The sequence below is a fragment of the Periplaneta americana genome, chromosome 2 (assembly GCF_040183065.1).
Source record: "Periplaneta americana isolate PAMFEO1 chromosome 2, P.americana_PAMFEO1_priV1, whole genome shotgun sequence".
Classification (NCBI taxonomy): Eukaryota; Metazoa; Arthropoda; class Insecta; order Blattodea; family Blattidae; genus Periplaneta; species Periplaneta americana.
This window is the reverse complement of record NC_091118.1, coordinates 161,584,238-161,608,011: the sequence shown is the minus strand read 5'-3', so window position 1 is coordinate 161,608,011 and position 23,774 is coordinate 161,584,238. Positions and strand designations below refer to the sequence as shown.

Here is a 23,774-nt window from a genome sequence, read left to right as displayed (position 1 = left end):
CATATAATATACAATGGATATAATATGTACAGCAATTGAGTGTAAAGCTTTAGAAACTGGAGTTCATATAATATACGATGGATATAATATGTACAGAATATATCACTTTCATCGCCTTTCATGAAAGTTTAAATTATTTCTTAACAGAAGATACATAGCGTATAATTAATGCATATTTTTTAGGTACAATATGAGTTATTTTTTTTACACACTGTAAAGTTTGTTTATTTTAGTTAACTCCCTTTTCTGACTGATGAGGTTAGAAGGTTGTTGCAGCTTACGAAGTCAATCTTTTCTGTAATCTTTAGATTAACAGGTACTATTCATAAATAAACTTTCTAAAACAAAAAGGAAGACTTTCTAATTTTCATAGAAACAAAGATAATCGAAATATCAATTGTGAATGAAATTCCTGCCTGGCCTTGAACCTCCCGAAATCTTTTCAATAAAAGAACAGGAATCACTTTTTAAACAATTAACATTGAAACAACGGGATATCTGGGACAATATCTACACATGTACACTGACGGATCAGTGGATCTAAATTAGTGGTGACCAAAACTCGAACAGCAGTGATGCAAGGATAATATCTAATTATGTAACATCTAGCTTAGATACTGAACTACTGGCCATTGAAGTTGATCTTCTACACGGCTGTCAGATCTCACTGACTTCAAGAGCTGCTATCCAATCAGTATCATGCTATAAACGTACTATACACTATTTTAGGACACCTGAATCCAAAAATTACGAAGAAATTATAATTCAATAGATACCAAGTCATCATGGAGCAATTGGAAAAGAAATAGCATACACAACTGCAAAACTAGCTTCAAATTTGTATCCAAAACCACTAATCAGTGTCACTTGAAAAAGCCATGAAACAGGATCTTCCCATTCTCAGAAATATGCCAATACCAAAATGATTACCATGTAATACGGGACATTGTTTGAAACCTCTCCTGGAAGAAGACAATGACAGTAAAACATCAGCTCCAACCATTTGGAGCCAGAACCAGAATGGGATATTTTGTCACTGAAATTGCCTACACAGATTCAACCTTTCAGTATAACTATGATGTTCCAGATGTGTTACAAGAGACGACACAATTAAATATTATCTTCTCGAATGTACAGCAAAGGAAGAAAAAAGAAAATAAGTTAAAAATAATCTCATAGAAATTCTCAAAATATCATACACTTCTTAAATTGTGGCCACTACCTACAAAGTATATGGTGGATGTCGTGCAATCGAATTTTAGCATGTATGAAGAATGAAAACTGAAGTTAGATTAAAAGGTCGTCACCTTGCTTTCCTGTATTGCAGACATCAGATGTTTAAAAAACATTTTTATTGATGACAGAAACAATAAATAATATTTGATTAACTTCGAAATGTAATTAATTAATCTATTTATGTATCATCATCACCACCACCATTACAATAACCATTCATGATTTTAATCTTACAGTCTGTTCCATCTGTAATGTTAAAATTTGTTCTTGTAATTTGGATATTTTTTTAATCACCTTGTATATCTTCACAGCATCTATGACCCATTAGAATGCAACAGCATATCAATCTAAAAACGAAATTTGCACTATCTGAATTTTGATGCTCTTTTACTTTCTTGTTGTACAGTACAAAGCACATCCCTCAGATGATATTCCAATGTAGTAAAGTTGAATTAGTAAATTGCCCTTATTTGTTTCACCATTTCCCAATACAGTAGGTACCAGTACTGCCATCTTTAACAATAAACTTCGCTTCAACCTTGCTTCTTTACCTTTAAAATCATATGCCTATTTGCAGAAATGTTTCTTTTACATTCATCACAAGTTTTGTAATGTAATTAATGAGGACTATTCAAACGACTTTCATCTACTATTAAAACCTTTTACCAGATAGTAACAACCCCTCTTCTCTCAGTTTGCTGTATGCATTGTATTAATGGTGGTAGTGTACCATTATCGGGTTGGAAATATTTCAAAATAAGTACCAGTACCTCATTATTCTTTCACTAATGGCATTGTAAAGACCATACAAATAATTCTAGGTATGGTGGAAGCATAGAAAGTACTGGAAAGTGGAAAATGATCACATACTAAAGTCGTTAGTGGTACCACTTTCCCATGTACAGCACTTGGTTCATCATATTACTCACACAATCATGTGATGTGAAGAACAGTTAATAGGCGTGTTGCACTCTCTCATCACACATAGATTAAAGTGGTATGTCCAATTCAAGGTGGTCCTTAGCCCTTTTCTTGTGTTAAAGACGAGTAATTTCACCAGAACCAAAAAGAGGTGCAATACATCTGTCAATGAAAGACGAAAACGTGGGCGAGTTTATGTAGGCCTACAAGTGGACCCTCTGTCGATTTTCATGTTAGTATTTTGCACTTCACAGTATTTTTAATGCTTTTGACCATACCTAGAATTACTCGTATTTATATGGTCCTTACATTGTCATTAGTGAAAGAATAAAGAGATATGTATTTTTAAGTATTTCCAGCTTGAAACATCTTTCTCAGATTTTCTTCATAAACCATTTAATTGATAAATACGTAGCCTACTATTATATTGATAATTTCTTTAGGAGACATTACAAGACAGGGAGAACAAATTGGGAAAGATAATGGCGCAAAAGTCACACTACATTTCGTACCGTATTTGTAAAAGGGTGATTTCATTAAGATTGATCATAACACGTCTTTGATTATAGTACAGAGAGAAACCGACTTCACTAAAGAAACTTAAATTAGAATATATTTCAAGTGTGAAATGACTTTTATGCCATCGTGGCCAATAGTAGTAATAATGTATCTAGATACTATAAACCAGTATACTTTTAATAAACAAAATGATAAAGAATTACATATATAGATCAATATTATGATTTAAGATGACATATATAATTAATAACAAATGTTATATTGTTTACATAATAAGTTATGACATATAACAAGACATGTTATTATATTAATGTCATACTTTTGTATAATGTAAAGCACACTTAATACAGAAGGAAAAGCAAAGCAACTAGTTTCGAATACTTTATATTGTCATTTATTGCATTGTGAAATATTCAGAAATTAAAAATATAATATTCATCATTAGAGCACATTCTATCTAGCAATATTCTTGTTTCATTATGATATATCACTACTGATATACTTTATATTCTTGTGTACTGGTTTTTAATTATACTAAGATTATTGGAAAGTTTCTGGTGACGTTATGTGTGTCTTAAAATGGATTTCCAGAAATTCCTTGTTTTCAAAAGATCTGTTACATAAAGTACATCTGAAAGTTACTAGACTTTCGTCGTGTTCTTTGAAATGATTGTCCAAATATTCTTTCGTTGTGAATGAGGAACTGCATAAGGTACAATGATAAGCATTCTCATGGCCTTTCACATGAACATCTAAGTATTCTTGAGTAGTAAATGTTTCTGGGCAAATGTCGCAAACATACGATTTAATACCACTATGTAATTTCGAATGACTGTCAAGATAGTCTTTGCGAGCGAAGGATTTATCACACACCGAGCAATGATATGGCCTCTCGCCCGTGTGACATTTAAAGTGATTATCTAAATAATCTTTTCGTGCAAATGATTTTGTGCATAGAGAACAATGAAATGGTTTCTCTCCTGTATGTATCCTGGAATGATTTTCAAGATAATCTTTCCTAGCAAATGTCCTTTCACATACTGAACATTGATGTGGTTTCTCACCAGTATGTATTCTAGAGTGATTGTTCAGATAGTCCTTTCTTGCGAAAGAACTGTCGCATGTTAGTCACCGAAAAGGTCTCTCGCCTACGTGAATCTTGAAATGATTATCCAAATAATCTTTTCGTGCAAAAGATTTGTTGCACAGAGTACAGCTATAAGGCCTTTCACCTGTGTGTACCCTCGAATGGTTGTCCAAATAGTCTTTTCTAGCAAAAGATTTATCACAGGATGTACATCTGTACGGGCGTTCTCCAGTATGGACTCTAGAGTGATTATCCAGGTAGTCTTTACGAGCGAATGATTTTTCACAAACAGTACATTGATAAGGCTTTTCTCCCGTATGTACTTTTCCATGATTATCGAGATAATCTTTCCGAGCAAAAGCAGCATTACATATATTACAATGAAATGGCTTTTCCCCTGTGTGAACTCTGGAATGGTTGTCCAAGTAATCTTTTCTTGCAAAAGTTTTGTTGCACAAAGTACATCGGTAAGGTCTTATTCCCGTGTGACTCCTAGAATGATTTTCTAGGTAATCTTTTCTTGCAAACGATTTTTCACAAACAGGACACTGGAAAGGACGCTCGCCGGTATGTACTTTACCATGATTGTCTAAATAATCTTTTCTTGCGAAAGATTTATTGCATACTGAACACAAGAACGGTTTAACCCCTGAATGTACACGTGAATGATTCTCCAGATATTCTTTCTTCGCGAATGTTTTATTACATATGGAGCATAAGAAACGTTTTTCGTCAAAATGCATTCTTAGATGTCCGTCTAACTGGGTTTTCATTTCAAACGTTTTATTGCAAACACTACAAACGAAACATGGCCGCAAGGTCATCATAGCCATTGTGTGCTGGTAATAAACTTCTTTGATATCCATCGAAAATGTTCATTATACAGTATACTGTAAGATCACTGATGAATATTCTGTCATAAGCGCAAGGGAGTATATAGTTTGTCTTTGTTAAAATGCAACACTGTCGAATGAATCCAAAACACAATAAATATCCTGTAATTTGTAACTTCACATATGAAGCAACTTTTTTATTGCCAAATACCGGTACCGGTACTTCTAGTACGTACTTGTCCCTTCTAGTAACATTACATACCTACATGATTTTCCTGTTTCTACAACATAGGAGGCCGTGATCAACACAATGATGCCCAGCCCTGTTATAATAATAATAATACCGGTAATAATAATAATAATAATGATAACGGTTAGAACCTCATTGTGTGCGACGTGGTACGAAATTTTTGGGCTTTGTACCGTGTCAATTGTCATACATGCAGAAATGTCCGATATTTCAAAGCTGCTTATCCGCGTCAGTATTAATATAGGCTAGTCCACATTCTTTCAGTTCATGATAATTTCTAGTTTTGAATGAAGAGGATATTATGTAATGGTTTCTGATTTGACAATAATGATAACGCCTCTCTTTCTATAGCTCCGAGTTTTTCCTGGTTCTTTAAAGGGTGGACGTAGTGCCGATATTAACTATGGTCCGTCCCAGGATCTGTAGAATGACTTGGCGCATATGGGGGCGGTATCTATCTGTACCGGAGTGTATTGCGGGCAGCATCAGCTAGAGGCCGCTAAGGGATAAGATGTTATAGAAATGATTCCCTTCCTTCAAGTGATTGGTAGTTTCGTTCAACCAATGCCTCCCCCCCCCCCCAGAGCGCTCATTGGTCCTAGCCCTTCCCACATATCACTTGTGCAGAGGTCTTATTTCGTCTTTCTAATCTACAGATGCCTGGAACGGACCATAGAACCTGTACTATCATTACCTCCCCTACCTTAGCATAGCCTACCGGTACCATACTTGGTTATTTTTCTTGCCATTGAAAGGGCCAAAGATGGACCAGAGTAAAACCTTCGATGGACATTATAAATAATAATCTGTGGCGCTAGAGCCCGTGAAGGGCTTAGACCGACCAGCCGGCAGCTGGCCTCACGCCCACATGCCGAAGTAGAGGTGGACAATCATCCAACCAGAATGGAGGTATCGTGTGGTTAGCACGATGATCCCCCAGCCGTTATAGCTGGTATTCGCAATCGGATTTTGCTACCTATCGTAGCTCCCCAAGTTCATCACGATGTTGTGTGGACACCGGTCCCATACACTGGCCGAAATTTCATGAGAAAATTCCTTCCCCCATGAGGACTCGAACCAGCGTGCATTCCGTAACGCGAGTCCTAGGCGGGATGCCTTAGACCTCGACGCCAAGGCGCGGGACCGATGGACATTATAGGCCTACATATTTTTTAGCTCTTGAAAGGATCTCCATTTATGATTCTGGAAGATAATCAATACTTACTTACTGGCTTTTAAGGAACCCGGAGGTTCATTGCCGCCCTCACACAAGCCCACCATTGGTCCCTATCCTGAGCAAGATTAATCCATTCTATATCATCATAGCCCACCTCCCTCAAATCCATTTTAATATTATCTTCCCATCTACGTCTCGGCCTCCCTAAAGGTCTTTTTCCCTCCGGCCTTCCAACTAACACTCTATATGTATTTCTGGATTCGCCCATACTTGCTACATGCCCTGCCCATCTCAAACGTCTGGATTTAATGTTTCTAATTATGTCAGGTGAAGAATACAATGCGTGCAGTTCTGTGTTGTGTAACTTTCTCCATTCTTCTGTAACTTCATCCCTCTTAGCCCAAATATTTTCCTAAGTCTGGAAGATAATCAATGGCGTCTTTTTCTGAAAGCCTCTCCCCTCCTCAACATTACATAGTAACGAAGATATACCATATTTAAGGAATAAATTAGGTGAAAAATAAACATCCTTCCCCTTGTCGTATGAGCCAGGCGCTGCCTGAAGTGGACATGCTAAAGGTGATCTGTCATTTTTTGTGTCTAAGGCTATACATATCAGCCAGAAGCTCTATTAGAGGTTATATTATGATTAAATTAAATTAATTTACTACAAGATTGAAACGCAACAGTTTAACTGTTCTGACATAAAATTACACATATTTTTTCTGATGAGTGAATCTTTTGAAATATGTTTGTCTCGAAGCAAGCTTTGTTACAAATTTCTAATATGTCAATGGAAAGTTTGTATTAACAATTAACATTTACTGGACTGTTCTATCTTGAATGTTGTGAAGTTCACATCATGTTCATAGCTGAGAATATTGATTGCTTCCACTTTTGTCCTGGAACACATGAACTTTGTTTCATAGAACTTCTTCACTAGATCAGTTTTACAGCATTGTCTTGAAACTGTGATGGTGTTATGGTATGGATCACAAAAGTACAGTACCATCTTGTAGAGCAGTTGTCATGTTATTCTTGTCTGGGACAATACTTTTGAAATAAGTGAACAATTTTGAGCAATCACTGTGAGTGACAACAGCATTTTTATATCTTTTTGTTTCGTTAACAGAAGTTTTTCCGCCACTGATAATGATGAAGAAAGTTTGGCACAATGAGCAGACAGCGGTATCATCATTAATAAATAAATTCTTCCATCAACATAACACTTGCAACACATTTACGTGTTTTACCTTTCTGATTCCACATTTTTCACATTACATACTGGTACACAAAATACAAGACGCGTGCCTAATAGCTACCATTGGCTACCTTCCCAACATGCTACGGCCATTACAAACATTCTGTTTCCGAATTTTCCAATTTTTTAAAAATCGGAAACAAGTCTGAAGCAATGCAGTGCATGCAACAGTGGCGTAGCCAGCGAGTGGGCCAAGTGAGCCCAGGCCCACCCAAAAATATGCGAAATTTGTGTTTTTTATGGAAAATACTCAACATTAAAACTAAACCATGGATCCAGAGCAATAGTTACAGTCGATAGCATTAAGGTAAGAAGTTAAAAATGTGTTCATTTCTTCAAGAGCCAATTTAACTGTGTTGGGTTGGGCCAAAAAAATTGTCTGGCAGCGATAAAAAGAAAGAAGCTGTGGAGGTTACTGAATTGTTAAATCAGCTAGAAAAAATTGACATCTTATTTTATTTGGTATGTTTAGACGATATTCTTGCTCTTCTGCAAATTCATTATCGGAAGCACCTGTCTCCAAAAATGGATATTAGTAAATGTTCGTCCTTCATTAAGGCAATGATATAAAACTTTTCACAGCTCTGAAACAAAGAAAAATTGGACAATCATGTCAAGCACAAGGCTTTGTAATCCAGCAATTCTATCCATTGAGAGGGAGAAAAGTTGGAATTTGTTGAAGGACCTGTCATCAGCAATCGACAGATTCGTTGCTAGGAAATCTCTACAGCTCCAGTTCACCTTATGAAGTATTTGTATAGATATGACTTGCATGATTATTTATCATAATTTTGCATGTTATTAAATAAGATTTCCGAGAATGAGTTTCAAGAAGTTGACTGCAGCAGCATTTTCAGGAGATGGGTTAGGTACTTTCTAAACCCTGCATATCTGGCCCACCCAAAATAATTAGTCTGGCTACGCCACTGATGGGCACGACGGTAAACCACTTCGTTGTAAATTGCCGGAAAAAAAAAAGTATGTAGGCCTAGCTACTGTAAATTCATTCTTGGTTTAAGGGAAAGTGATTGAGAAGTGCTCTGTTACGGTATTTGAGGTCATACCTTTTCCCGACATTTCGCTTGCCCAACGAATAAATTTCAGTTTTCTGTTTTAGGTAAATATTGGAATCGTAATTATTGTAATTAGAGGAGAAAAATTCGCTCCGGCGCCAGGGATCGAACCCGAGTCCTTGGTTCTACACACCAAACGCTCTAACTATCGAGCTACGTCGAAGTTCAATTCATAGCACCGCATCGAATCCGCCTCCTCTAGTGTTTTTCCTTTAGTGACTTTACTGTCCAAGTTCGACAAACTGTATATTGAGTCAACTGCCATTATACAAGTAGCGCAGTCCAGGAAGTTGACTCAATATATGTCAACATACATGGAGTAAGGCCACAAAAGGAAAAACACTAAAGGAGGAGGATTCGATCCAATACTGTGGATTGAACTTCGACGTAGCTCGATGGTTAGAGCGCTTGGTACATAGAACCCAGGACCTGGGTTCGATCCCCGGTGCGGAAGCGAATTTTTTTCCTCTAACTACAATTGTTAGCATAACAGATTAAATTCTGTAGGACCAAAAATTAATCTTTACATAGATCGTAGGCTAATTATTGCCTTTCTGGGTTTGGATATGCAGTTTAGTATTAAAAGGACCAATCACGTTATTGTTGAGTGTTGACATTACCATCGACCTTTGCGCTCAATGTGGCCGTGTCTGTGTGAAGCTTTATACATACCCGTCTTTTCTACAATTGCTGTAGTAGTACTATTTTAATATATACATGTAATAAGTGAGATTAGCATGTAATAAACAACAATTATGGATTTTAGCGCCATATGCCGTTTCTGTATGGCCAAAGACGTTCCTATGTGTAACATAACCCACGACATAAGCATACAAATTAAGGCAAGTTCATTGTTGCCAAATTTGAAGGTAAGTTTTGACCATAAATTTACAGATAGGATAATTCGTAGCATTCTCTTATGTGATTCTGCTTAAAAATGGAGTGAACAGTGGTGTGGATTGACGCCCTTAAGTACAAACTTTCCTTACTCCATCTCCCACACGAAATAACCAGGTGGGTTTCTACTGTCACATCGAACCGTACAGGACAGGTGAGACTCGGAAGGAGCGAGTTGTCTCAACCCTTCCAAATCGAAGCTGGAGTCCCACAGAGTTGTGTCCTCTCCCCAATCCTCTACTGTACTCCAACCACGAGAAAGTTTCCAGGGAGTGAAACGAAGCGGGGTAATGCTGTGAATGAATGTTGATGTCATAAGATGTCATAAAGTCACACACGTATCTCTATTGGCTATCTCTCAAAGCACAAACCATAACACTGATATACACATTTTTATACTACCTTAGTTACAAAATTAGATCACTGTTAATCTCCTGGTCTTTTAATCCCTCCATACAGGAAATAACATATGCAGGAGAGCACATGATTTTTAAACTGATATTATCTATCTACTTCGCTCCAATAGATGACGCAATAGTAAGTACATTCCTTTCACGGTTTATTTCCTGGTTGGAGAACAGTATAATATTTTCGTGTCAAACATTCTTCTCCCCATAGACAATGACGTTGGACTCGCTTAGTATGCAGACGATGTCGGATTCTGGGCGACACACCCCCGATTATATTCCGCCAGAGTCCAAATAAACAGAACACTGCGGCGATATATCACCTGGACCGACATGTGGCGAATCCAAATAAACACAAATGTGTGCTCCATCCCTCCCTCCGCTCCCGTACAATAAACGCAAACTCTATCACAATCGGAACCACCAAAATTCCCCTCCGGCGACAACTCACCTACCTCGGCAACTCAATAAATTCCTAATTATCCTGGACTACTCTTGCCACTAGAACCTGGAAAAATTTTAACACGGCCACCAAAGCAATCAGCTACCTTAGTGGCATCAGATGCCTAGGCTGTTCGACTCCCATACTCCTCCATCTTTACAAAGCATTGATTCGATCCCTTTACATGCACCCCTCTATATTCCTAGTACAAACATCCAATTCCAACAGACGAAAATTTGAGGCAAGAGAAAGGCGCATCCTTAGATCCATTTCCAGACTCCCAAGACGAAGCACCAATCACACCGTATATTCAGAACAAACACCACACCACTTTTCACACACCTCCAGCACATCAACGATAAATACAGATTCTCTGCACTAAACAGGCAATATACACATGCACTCTTCACACAACCGCCCGACACAAACAACAGAACAACAATAGAAAAACTACTTACACACTACCACGATCCACAACCTCCACAGTAACACTTACACAAACATAAAGAACCACATGTTGGTTCATCTGTGTATCACTGAAAACCCACAAAAAAAAAGGAGAGAGACAATGGTGACCCACATCACTCATTATCATCCAAATCATGAACCAGCAGACAACTCTAATAGAAACCTCAAGTACATCACGACTACTTGTCCCGTACAATTGACAACTGGCACCACGAAAAAAAAAGGCACTTCCTGCTAGACATTATTCACTATTATATAAAATACATTATTCACAATTATATGTTTAACTGTGATTATTTATCTTTTTAAATTTTATTATTTGTTTAAGGGTATATGTACGTGAATGACCATAAATATTATCAGAAACTGCAGGCTCTAAATTTCTAAAATTTTATAAGAAAGTGAACTCACAATTGGATAAAAATTACTAGGTACCACATCAAGACTTATTAGAACTTAAATATCTGATAAAAGTTTAAAAAATATTACTAATAATATTTTTCAAACCAGTTTTATCAAAGTATGAAAAAAAAAACAATTCTGCAGTTACATCATTTGGTAACCATAACATTGTTATGTTCTCTCTGACATCTTTAATATTTTGTTTGCATGTAATAAATGCTTATTTCTGAAAAGTAAACTACTCTCAGACATGTAGAGTTGTTTATTTTAATACAGTTAATTTTTTAATTGTCCTGTATAAAATATATTAAAATGTACATAGTGTTTTGTGACCTAATTTTTCTATTTTCAAAGAAATGGGCATTATTGTAGTCTACCTTTTGCATAAATGCATGTTAAGTCACTTTACAAAATTTCAGAATTATATCTCTAATGGTTGTGGAGTTATGAAATAATATGTGTGAAAATTTTCAAATTTTGGAAAATTTAATTTAAAGTAAAAAGTAATTCTAAAAAATATTATTAGTAACCTTTTCCTACTTTTATCAGGTATTTAAGTTCTAATAAGTCTTGTTGTGATACCTTGTAATTTTTGTCCAATTATGAGTTCATTTCCTTATAAAATTTTAGAAATTTAGAGCCTGCATTTCCTGATAATATTTGTGGTCGTTCATGTACATATACCCTTAACTCATTATCTGCTTATGTAAACCCTATGTATTCACACACAATGGCTGAAGAGGGCATAACAATAGACCAATTCTGTAAAATTTTGTTTCTTCATGCTAATTAGACTTGTTTCATTACAGTAATTTCTAATCATTATTTATGTACAGTATAAAGAGAAAGGAATTGTCATTTATATTGCATAAGTCTGATTAGTGGAATATGTAGCTAATCGGCAATGTATGCATTGGAGGATTGGAGGGGAAAAGGAACTGGCCACCCTACCCCATTATCTCCTGGCCTACTTGCCTCATGAGTGTTGCCTTATTGGTATTACTTAAGAGGTTCAAACCTGTCTTCGGACAGTTGACTAAACAACAAACATGTAGCACTGAACCCATGTTTTCCTGGTATTTTCAGTTATTAGATGAGAGATTTCCTAACCATATTTGCAAGAATTGCCTGTATCAATTGAATGCAGCTTATAAATTTAAGAAAAAGTGCGAGAAGACTGATATTATTCTTCGGCAGCATCTGAGGAAAGGACGAGCTTCAACTGGACCAGTAGTCAGTGTATGTATTGTTAAATGAAACAAGTTAACTCCTTCTTAGTCCTTACTTCTACTGACAGTTTTAAATTTTGTATGAAGTTATATGAAAAATGATTTTCAGGTAAACATGAATTGATTTGTGTATAAAGCTTTAGTGTTTCCTGTGCCTTTATACAGGTGGAAGTGAAATAATTCCGCAGATTGAAAGGAGTGATAGTGTACACTTAAATGAATAGAAAACCTATATTACGTTTTGTGATTAAGTGCATGGTTAATTAGAAAATTGAGTTGCAAGTTTGAGCAGTCTGACACTGCTTTTTTTCTCGTAATCAGATGTAAGAGGTCAACGAACTTTGGTCTGTCTGCCTTAGTGAACTACCTCCTGGCTACAATATTGCAACTGATTGCATTGTTCAATAGCTTGAAATTAGTGATTTTTTAAAATTAAATTTACACGAAAACCATCTATGCTATTGAAATATGTCAGAGGAATAAATGATTCAATATTAGATTTTCTATCAATATGGACAAACATCACAATCCTACTCGCAATACTTGCCGAATAAGAGTGTGTTAATGATTTGGAAAAATATTTTTTTCTGAGAAAACTATGGATTTCCACCAATATGGTATTATACTTTTTTGTTGCATACAACATGAGCTATCCACTCTGAAAACCTGCAGGGTTATTTTACTTCCACTCTGTACACATACCTACCATACGTACACTGGATATGTTCACTGTATATTCTCGGAACAGTGTCTTATATTATTCTGACACTACTCTGCCATGCGTAAAAATAGGTTTAATGCTGGTGGAATTTGCTGAATAACATGTGTGAGCCTTTCTTTAAAGTCGTATGTACAGTACATGCAGACTCTGTCAGAAAAACTTGCATTTTACATACTTCCCCCATAGAAAAAGTTGAAAGATAATATGAGATCTAGAGATGTGACGGCCAAGACATCTGGATGTGAGGCCAGCAACCAGCTGGTTGGTCATGGCCCTTCATGGGCTGTCTCCCCTCAGATGTAAGGGCCATGACCAAGGATAACCTTGTCCAATCTAATACACGCCAACCTGGGACAACACTTAAAATCAATGTGACCATTTCACAAGTCTCATTTACGGTAGTGTATGTGTATGTATCTTGGCTGCTCTGGGAAAACTAAGTCTGTAGACATAAACAGAGTCATATTTATTTGACAATAATGTAATAATGTGGAGTTGTGTTTCATTGATATGTAATTATTGTGAATTTTGTTTCATAGCAAATTTTTTTTTATTATGTCTTTTTCATTTCATAGCAGAGCTACTTTTCTCACCTGTCAAATTACTTTTATGTATGTCACACTGTATATTAATAGCTGCTTCCCTCCATGGATACTCACCACACACCATTAGTATTCCATAGATTTTAAACATATTTAGAGAATGTTACTATAGGGTACTCTCAAATATTTTAATATGAAACTTCCTTTGTGTCTTAACATTAATTTACATCGGTCAACATCCACAATGTATTGGAGATGAAACCAACAAAGTTTTACTAATTTTAGGCTGCTAAACACGAAAATGACATTCATTTTGCATGATTGGTTTGCATTTCAAAGATGAGGAGCATCGTTTCTAAACATATTTTCTCTCTTCTTAATAACTTCAACATGTAGAATATTTTCAATTTATAAGAACGCAGAATTCAAGTCTGCAACAATAAAGAAAAAAAAAAAAAACGTATTTTCTCCCATCTTAATATTGACGGACCAGTTCAAAAAGAAAACTACCGGTACTCAAAACTTAAAGTTTTGAGAAACCTGCATTTTAAAGCTCTATGTTGCTGTGAAAAACCAAGGGATCATTAAAATTATTTCAAATTCTATTAATGATGTTTTATGTGTACTATAAGTTTCAAATTAGAGTATGTTAATCGGATTTTTCACAGCAACATGAAACTTCAAGTTTCATGTTTCTCAAAACTTTAAATTTTAACTTCCCTTTTGAACTGGGCAGTCAATATGATGTTAAAAAGTAAGTGTTGATTGGAACAGAACGGATTTTTTCACTTAAAAAATAAATACTAAGATGGAGAAAACTCATTTTGAAATGCTGCTTAGATATTCATACTTTCACTCAATTTTCAGAATTGTAATGGACTACATACTTCTGAAACAGCTGGTTACAGCCTCCACAAGAGTGGAGGAGGTTTTATTCCTCCCTATTAAGAGCCTTGTCCTCTCCAATCAGTTTAACATTTTGGCAGATACTGTCTTCTCATCTGAATTAAGGCCTTCCAACTCCTCTCTCGCCCTCTGGATTTATTTAAAAAATTCTTCTTGTAATATGTCATTCATTCGTATTATGTGCCCTGCCCATTTGAGTCTATTAAGTTTAATGGACTATATCTGGTTCCTTGTAAAACTCACTTGCGGAACCCTGACTGTAGAGAGATGATCCTTTTTTTTTTATAATTTGTTCAGAATTTAATTCTCTATATTTTACACAATGAAATAAATGAAATTTTATTTTGAAAACTCACTTGCAGACCCCTGATTATTAGTGCTCGTACCCTCAGGGTTCCTTGGACCACAGTTAAAGAATTGCCTCAATAGCAATAGCTCATGCAGTTCATATGAAAGAGACACACAGTAATATCAAACAGTTAATTAACAGTGTGAATTATGAAAAATATAAAAAGTGTGTGTATATGTGCACATTTAAAAGTAGTAGCTATAATGCTAGGTCTTCAATGGGTGTCAAACTTAAGACATTGACCAAATTTCAAATCCCATGTCCCTATGTAAAAATAGGTCCTCAGTCGATGATGACAGCATGTCACTTCTGGTTTATTTGTTATAAAGACTAAAAACAAGTGTTGGTTTTGTTACCCACATGATCACTTTATGACACATGGTTGACATCGTACTGTAACCCTGGAAAAGAATAAATATTCTTCCACATGGAGAGTAATTTTATTGCTTTTAGTTTCATTGTCACTATCTGGCTTATTGTGGGGAATGTTGAGTTCTTTGTCCTTATTTTCCGTACCACTATCTGTAATGCTCTAAACTTGAGACTTTACACTGTTACAGACTAAAAGTTCAAATCCTCCAGAAGAAATTCAGATTGATAGTGATGATGATGAAGATGCTAATAATATTGCTGAACCTCTTGTTGTTCTCTCATCAAACGCAAATCTCGAGGATCAAGATGTAAGTATGTAAAGGAAATGCATTATATGATTGAAATGTAGTTAGAATTTTCTCGTGAAATATCTTTATATAGTAACAGAAAAATAAAGAAATTTGGGAAAACAATTGTAATCATTCAAATATATTAAACATTTAATTGATAATAAATGATAACAGTATATTCTTTTGGATTTAATTTATAAATAACAAGTCAGTAAGTAAATAAATAAAGTATGAGTTTGCTTTATTTCTAGATGATTGTGGTTATGAATTTTACAGTGTTGGAGTTTAGTCTTTAAAAATTACAGTTGTATTCAATTCTACATCAGTATTTCAACCAATGATTAAAATAATGATCATTATTAATGATTGCATTATGTCACAAGAATGAATGTATGAGATGCCAAGAACATAAGTGAAGTCTGTTCAACGAAAAAAAATGAAGTGATATAGACACATGCATATGATCTTAAGATCTCTGAATTGGCAGTGAAAGGTCTGTTGGTGTTCTGTGATTTACATCACTTTATTCTTTCGTTGGACAGAGAAAAGTGTAATTTCAGAAATTGTACAATGGTAATATGTCGTTTTAAAGAGTTCCCAATTTATACAGAGCCATTTTAAGCTATGCAACAGCTTGCAAGCAGACCATTAGTTGACAGTGATCATTGCTTCATCTGTGATAGCAATTGGATCTTGCTCCATCTGTGATAGCAATTGGTGTAACCACAGTATATGTATTTAAAGAATAGGAACACTCTGGCTGTTTTTCTTTGTACAAGATGTGCACACACATACAGGTAGCATACCTAGTGGCCGTTATCTATAACTGCAAAAGCAGACAACTTGGATGGCGTTTATAAGTAGAAATATGGCTGTCTTAGGTATGAGAGTGGCAAAAGGACTGTATTGTTCTGCAGTGAATTGTCCTGACAACAAGAGAAACAATGCCAAATTAAGTTTCTTTACATTTCTAAAGGAAATAGAAAGAAAGATAAGTACGAAATATTTTGTGCAATATGATTTCTGATTTCACTTACACAAAATCTCTGATATTATGATTTTTTTAACGAAATCTAACTCGCAGTAGCCTCTTCTAAAATACTTTATATATATATATATATATATATATATATATATATATATATATATATATAAAATATTTGTTATTTCCGAGTAGCATATGAAAACAATGTACAATATTAATGTAATGAATATTATGATATTACGTTTACATACATTTTATACAACATGGGAAAAGGTATTTCTATTAGTCACTCCTCTGCTTGGAGTCATTAGCATCCTGCAAGTCAGCTTAACACAGGATGTTCCTAATATATCTGTGTGTGTGTGTGCGCGCGTGCATGCGTGTGTCCCAGTGCAGGTAGAATTCCAAGGCAAAGGGTTTGTTGAATGAAATGCAGGATCATTCACTTCTCAACACTGTTAACATTTTACAGTAATAGGGTAATTCACTTCTGTATACCATTAAAATTGCCTTGCGACTTACATTGTTCCTCAATACTGAATCCTACTTCCAATGCACAGAAAATTGAACAAATGAAAAGTGTTATAGGGAACATACAAAAATAAAAACACATAAAACTGGGACTCTATGTTTCATTAAACACATCCAGAATGAGTTTCCGTTTCCATGTTGGACAGGTTCCACATAATACAGGTTCTTTTTTTTTTTTTAATTTGTTCAGAATTTAATTCTTCTTTTATAGAAATAATAAACACAAAAATGATTTTTCAGATATGTGATATGATTTCCTGGGCCACATTACAAATGTTTTAAATGTTATACCTATGAGCCGGACACACTGTATTAAAGTGCGTCATTTAATTGTACAGCTCTTAACTGTTATAATTGGAAAGGTAAGAATTATATACATACAAAACCACTGTGTATTGCAAATAAATGGCAGTAAAATCTACACAATTTATCTTTTGAAATGATTACCGTGTTTGTTGTCATTGGGCGTGAGGCTCACGAGTCTAGATTTTAACTTGCAGATATAGGGAAACAGTTTTAAACATGGTAATCACTTGACCATTAAGGACATTAGTTGGTAAAAAAGTGAAAAATAGTAATACGGTCTTACTAATAAAAACTCTATATACAGACGTTTAACTGTCTTATACAATGAGTAGCTCGTTTATAAGTCGTGTGTAAATTCCTTACTAATAATCACTACATACGTCGTGTATAACAGTATAACTGTTACACAGCTACGTTATAGTTTCGTCATTACTTCGTTACGAAAGGTAATAGAATATCTGAGATTCTCTACTGCATCCGGTAGAGCGCTCTAGTGTGGCGTGTTAAATATCGATAGTACAACTGGCTCTAATCGATTACCACACTACATTTTGGTCAAAGAGTACAAGCTACAGCAATATTATTCTAATAATTCTATGATCTTTGGTTTGTTCTTCTGTGGTTTCAAGGTAAACATCATCATAAAATGACAGTCGATACGAACAGCTGTTAGAGGAGCGGCCATTTTTTCGCTATATACTGTACAACGCTTAAACAAGGGGTTTCGTGTATATAACTACTGCAAAGCAATTCCCATTGTATAGTTACAGCCTGTTTATACGTCCATAGCTTATTCACGGTTTATTAGTAATGTTTTCTGTCTCAACTCTGCATAAGCCTCGTATAAAAACTATACACTGTTTATTAGTAAGACTGATAATGTTTAATTACTTCTTGTTATGTAACAGCCCTTGGATCTTGGACATGAAGAAAATCAGAGCCTTTACGATGCTGACAGCAGCCATATACCAGTACCTAGAAACAACGTGCAAAACGATGATGTTGTACTGTCAAGAAGTGACAAGCCATTGAATTCAAATGGATCACAAACATTTTCTATCCATTTGCAGCAAAGTGGAATGATGCGTATGAAAAACAATAACGGTATTTTTCAAGTCCCGCATGAACAAGATAGTGTAACTATCGAACGTACCACTATGGGACAGTCAATTAATAGCACACGCATAAGTGATTCTACTGTGGGCCAGTCAATTAACAGTACACACATAAATGATTGTACTGTGGAACAGTCACTTAACAACACACACATAAATAATTCTGCAGGGGGACAGATCTCAGTGCCAGAGCATTTTTTAAATGAGGGTTACGAGAAAATGGAATATCAAAATAATACTGGAGAAAGGTTTAAGTGTCCTGTTTGTAGTGCGGCATTTGTTAGTAAATATAGAATGGAACTTCATCTATCTGAACACGATGGAGAGACTCCTTACATATGTCCGCTGTGCAAGAAAGGATTTGGGAGAGAAGGTGGATTGAAGGCGCATCTAAAACTACATAGCGGGGAGAGACCACATGTATGTGAAGTATGTAACAAAGCATTTTCATTGAAAGGCAACCTGAAAGTTCATCAAAGACTGCATACTGGAGAGAGGCCTTTCCAGTGTACCATTTGTATGAAGGCGTTCACTCAGAAAATATCACTTACTAAACATTTGTCTATCCATAAAGCAGCTTTGTGATAGTATTACTTTAATTTTTATTTAAAATATATTGTAAAAAAATAAGCCTTTTTACTTACAGTTGAACAGTTAATGATCAAAGAAACAGTGCACATATACAGAGGGGCCCAAAAATATATATACATTTCAATTTGTAAAATATTACTAAATTGTTACACATCAAGAGATGGCTGTGAGACTTATTAACAACGATTAGGCGGATGCATATGCATTGAAATTAACAAAATATACACTTTTAAAATGAGAAAAAAAAATTATTTCAAACAATTTACTATTATTGATTTTTGTGTTACACATAAGAATATATTTCTGCTGAAGTTTCATAATTTTCTAAATTGTCAGGTAACAAGCTTTTTCTATTGTCCACAAGAATGTTTTTAAATGACGAGAAGTTTCTTCCAACATCACAGAATCAGTAATGCATTTTATTATGGACTACTTTGTTGATTGCCACAAAATTCCAACAGTGCACTTTCTGCATGTTCTCAGATTGCAGTAAATAAAATATAACTGTCATGTTTTTCATTGTTTGCGTTTCTGCTGTATTCCATTTTTCCGATTTTTTGTATTTTTAATTTTGGTTTAAGCACCAGAATGGTAAAAAAAAATAATATGATTTTATATGCACTAAAAGCTGAAATAGTATACATTTATCCCTTAAATATGCATACATATATATGCATCATAACAACCTGACCTTAGGTTGTAAATAACTTGAAAAACAAACTTAACTGTAGCATATGATTTGCAACTAAGAAATAAAACATGCAAAGATGCAAAAATTCGCCCCCTAATCATAAGTGCTCGAACTCGAAGTAACCCTAATTATTATTCGAACACTTCTGGGTTCAAGCAATGTTTACTAATGTGTGATGGTTGCACACGCCATTTCAATTTCTTTACGTAGCTCGGCCATTGTAGCAGTTTTTTGTGATACATTCAGGGACGTACACAAGGGGGTGTTACCGAGTTTCAGTCCCTTCTTTTCAACTTTAAAAAAAAATTATATATTTAGATCTGAATATTTCTTTATCCACAATCTTTTTCCTTCTCTAATTTTTTCACTGTCAGAGTAACAAAATCTACATCGACATGAGACATATCCTCGATATCATCCCTGTGCTTGGTGCTGTGGCACATTCGAATTATAACAATGCTATCTTTATTATAAAGAGACCTTCCGCCTAGTACCGAGTACCAACCTTGTAATAAAATTAAGCTGACACAATATGAAATTTAACCTGTGAAGCATGTTGAAAAGGTTGTTTTGACAGTTCTGCAGTGCAAGTGTTAAATATTGTGCATTGTTCATTTTAAACTCATTTAAAGAGCTGTATTCATCTTTTCGTTAGTTTGAATACTGACTATTGTGAAACGATTGTTTAATGGTTTGTGCATTTGACAGTTCATATTCTTAATAATAATAATAATAATAATAATAATAATAGTAATAATGATAAAAATAATAATAATGCATAACATTTAAAATACCGATAATGTAAATTTTAAACAGTTTTAATAATGACCCTCCCCTTGACAAAATTCTGCGTACACCACTGGATACATCACATGATGTAGGGTCCACCATAAGTAAAAGTCAAGCGGAGTTAAATCCGGTGAGCGGGGAGAGTACTCCACGACATCTTTTCATCTTATCTGTTGACCTGGCATGATCTCGTCGATGTAGGTCCTCATATCTCAGTGGTAGTGTAGTGATGCACCATTTTGTTGAAAATAAAATCATTCACTCCATAGAGTAGCCTACATGAATGGCAGGTAAAATGGATGCGTGAAACATGGCGAGGTACACAAGGTCAGTGACTGTTCCTTTAAAACAATGAATGGTCCATTTACACTCCTGGATGATAGTCCATACCAGACAATGAATCGCAGTAAATTGGCTGCCTTAACATGAATGTGTGGATTTTCTGAAGTCTAATATATAAAATTATGGAATTCACTGTAGTATTCGCGGTAAATTGTGCTTCATCAGACAAAGCCATTTTGCTCAGAAACTACTGCTCTTCATATATCTTGTGTTGAAACCAGAGTTGAATAATGCGTTACTAATAACAACATTACTAGCAACAATTACTTTTTAAAAGTAATGCTCGGTAATGGAGTTATTTGAATGATGTAACTATAACTGTAATGAAATTAATTTATCGGTAACAAAGCAACAAAAATATCTATAGTAATCTCAGACCTCAAGTGAGATTTAATAGGATTATTTCATGAATAAAATAAAAATGTAGCCTAAATAATACATCCCTAAATTTTGCTCACAAAAAGTTAATGTATATTTATGAATACTTATCTATTCAGACACTGTGAAGTTGAAATAGATGAATATCGATTACTGCAATAAAGAAAGTGGATGTTATTCAGTAATGCCAATTCAGGAAAGCGAAATCCAGGTTTAACAATCTTAATTACATGTACTGCACTTTTTTCTTGATATTATACAGAAATACATTTTCATTATTTGCTGATATCATAATTTAATTTAAACATTATATAATATAATTACAAATAATCTGATTAATAGATTAATTAAATGAAAAGTTGTTGAAAACTCAGTTATCAAATCTGAATGAAGGCATGCCATTTTCTTTAGATACAATGGATATGGAATTAGAAGATGCAATTGTAGGTGTGGAAATAGGATTTCGCACTTTTTTTTAGTACTTCGTTACATTAATGGATTCATGCACATTGATTTACGGGGAAACAGTTTGCGACACTGACTAAGCAAAAGAACGACCATGTGATAAATTGATTGCGATAAACCGAGTTGCAAAAATGATTGCGATAAATCGAGTTGCAAAAATGATTGCGATATATGACAGTGATTGGTTGGAATTCAAAATTTCAGTACACTTCAATGTTGAAAAAGGAATGACGAAATATAAACGAAATAGTCATTACTATTTTTGTCATTAGTAGTATATTTTATTGTAAGAATCTCAGACAGTGTAATACCAGCCTTATTTGTAATAATAATGCTAAATGTTCTTTCGATCATTTCAACATTTTGTACATTATTAACACCTTTTATCTCTCTTTTCCTTTTTACTTGATTATTTAACGATGCTGTATCAACTACTGGGTTGTTTAACACCGATGTAATTGGTGATAGCAAGATGCTATTTGGCGAAATGAGGCCGAGGATTCGCCATAGATTATATGACTTTAACCATACGGTTTGGGAAAATCTCGGAAAAACCCCAAACAGGTAATCAGCCCAAGTAGGACTCGAACCCATGTCTGAGAGTAACTCAGAATCAGCAGGCATATGCACTACCGTCTGAGCTATGCTGATGGCTCCTCTTGCTCTAGACCCATTCAGTTCATTGTGGCAGCTATATTTCCACCATGCCTATTCCTCCCCCCCCCTCCTGCCCCATACATCACTCAGTCGTGTTCTGAATCCTTGTCTTTCTTACATCAGCTGCGCAACAATATTGTCTGCTATGAAATGTAAGCAACCATGTATCTCCTAAGATCTGTTATAGAAATGTCTGAATTATAATTCTTACAACTGCCTTCACGTCCTGCAAATTAGACTTTATTTGGCGAATCCTCAGCCTCATTTCACCAAATACCATACTATCGCCAATCCCAACGACACTAAATAACCCAATAGTTTATATGGCATCGTTAAATAACCAACTTTATGTATGTGTATGTATATATATATATATATATATATATATATATATATATACAGAAACATTATATATATATATATATATATATATATATATAATGTTTCTGTCATATATTATGATTAGTGCCAGGAAGTTCATGCCCTGAAAACCTACTGAATATGCATGCAAGTATGCCTTTAAAAATCTTAAAATATGTCAATAAATATGCACTAATAAAATTATGTATTTCCTGATATATCGTTAATAAATAAGTAATAAGTAATTAATAATAATAATGATAATAATAATAATAATAATAATAATAATAATAAACAAGTGTAATAATGTTATAGTTGAGACTAGACTTACATTTATTGTTGAGAAGTTAGAGCATGTGAATTGCTCGCTGTCCAAAAGAAGCGATGGATTGCTATTCATGATGATTATATGGCGTAGGCTTTCAATAGATACAGAGTGTAGAAGATGGATTTATATCTTGAAAAGCACCTGTCAATGTCGCAAGACGTTACTGGGACATACTTAAATGCTTGTAACTGTTCCACAGTAAAAGATAATTCACAGGGATTAATGGAGGATTTTCTGTTTAAAATATCTCTAATTTTGCACATTTGTTCATATCCCGGATTTTTTGATACCATTAACTTATTTGATCTCTAAGCTTCCCCTTACACTACCAGGGATATTGTTTCTTAAAATACTTGCAACACCACATTTAAAAATATGCCTACCCTTTTCAAGGACATTATTTCTTTAGGCATACTACTGTGCCATGAGATTCACTAGGTGTGCCGTGAAACTTTCAATACTTTTCTGATAAAAATAATTACCTATAATAATTTCATTCAGTACCAGTTTTCAGAAATAGAATATGATTCTTTTATTTTAAAAATCCAAATTACTCATTTTTATGCAACATTAAATCAGCTTTAATGAACTTAAAAGCGAAAATATGCCACAATAATACAAATATCATGAAATATTATGCATTTATAAAAAAAAAACAAGATATACGAATACATGCAACATAAAAAATAGGTTGATAAACTTAAATGCTGATGATTAATCTGCAATTAATCACAGCCAATGGAAAGGTTTATGAAATGCATGAACTTCCTGGCCCTAATTATGATAAACATAACTTTAATATTCACTATGTGATAGAAACTCCTTAGGTATTAAAAAATATATATATATATATA

At 34.6% G+C, this 23,774-nt stretch overlaps 2 protein-coding genes across 3 annotated transcripts in view; one reads left to right on the top strand and one right to left on the bottom strand.

Moving 5' to 3' along the window:
• Positions 1–1,856: 1,856 nt before the first annotated feature.
• LOC138694727 (gastrula zinc finger protein XlCGF26.1-like) lies at positions 1,857–4,993 on the bottom strand. Its single transcript, XM_069818721.1, has one exon. It carries the CDS (start codon positions 4,627–4,629, stop codon positions 3,805–3,807), a length of 825 nt encoding a protein of 274 aa, XP_069674822.1. The 5' UTR covers positions 4,630–4,993; the 3' UTR covers positions 1,857–3,804.
• Positions 4,994–8,979: 3,986 nt separating this feature from the next.
• The window catches only part of LOC138694726 (uncharacterized), a 30,640-nt gene continuing 15,845 nt past the window's right edge, over positions 8,980–23,774 (top strand). The window contains exons 1-4 of one of the 2 annotated variants that reach the window (XM_069818719.1): positions 8,980–9,226; positions 12,060–12,212; positions 15,281–15,400; positions 18,113–22,354. In XM_069818719.1, coding sequence (XP_069674820.1) covers positions 9,113–9,226; positions 12,060–12,212; positions 15,281–15,400; positions 18,113–18,904 — 1,179 coding nt within the window. In that variant the 5' untranslated portion in view covers positions 8,980–9,112 and the 3' untranslated portion in view covers positions 18,905–22,354. Of the gene's footprint in view, positions 9,227–12,059; positions 12,213–15,280; positions 15,401–18,112; positions 22,355–23,774 lie in introns of those variants that run through there. The other variant, XM_069818720.1, reaches the window with a different exon arrangement.

Coding starts and splice junctions, on each gene's coding strand:
- LOC138694727 (XM_069818721.1), bottom strand. CDS start 4,629: ATGGATATCAAAGAAGTTTATTACCAGCACACAATGGCTATGATGACC.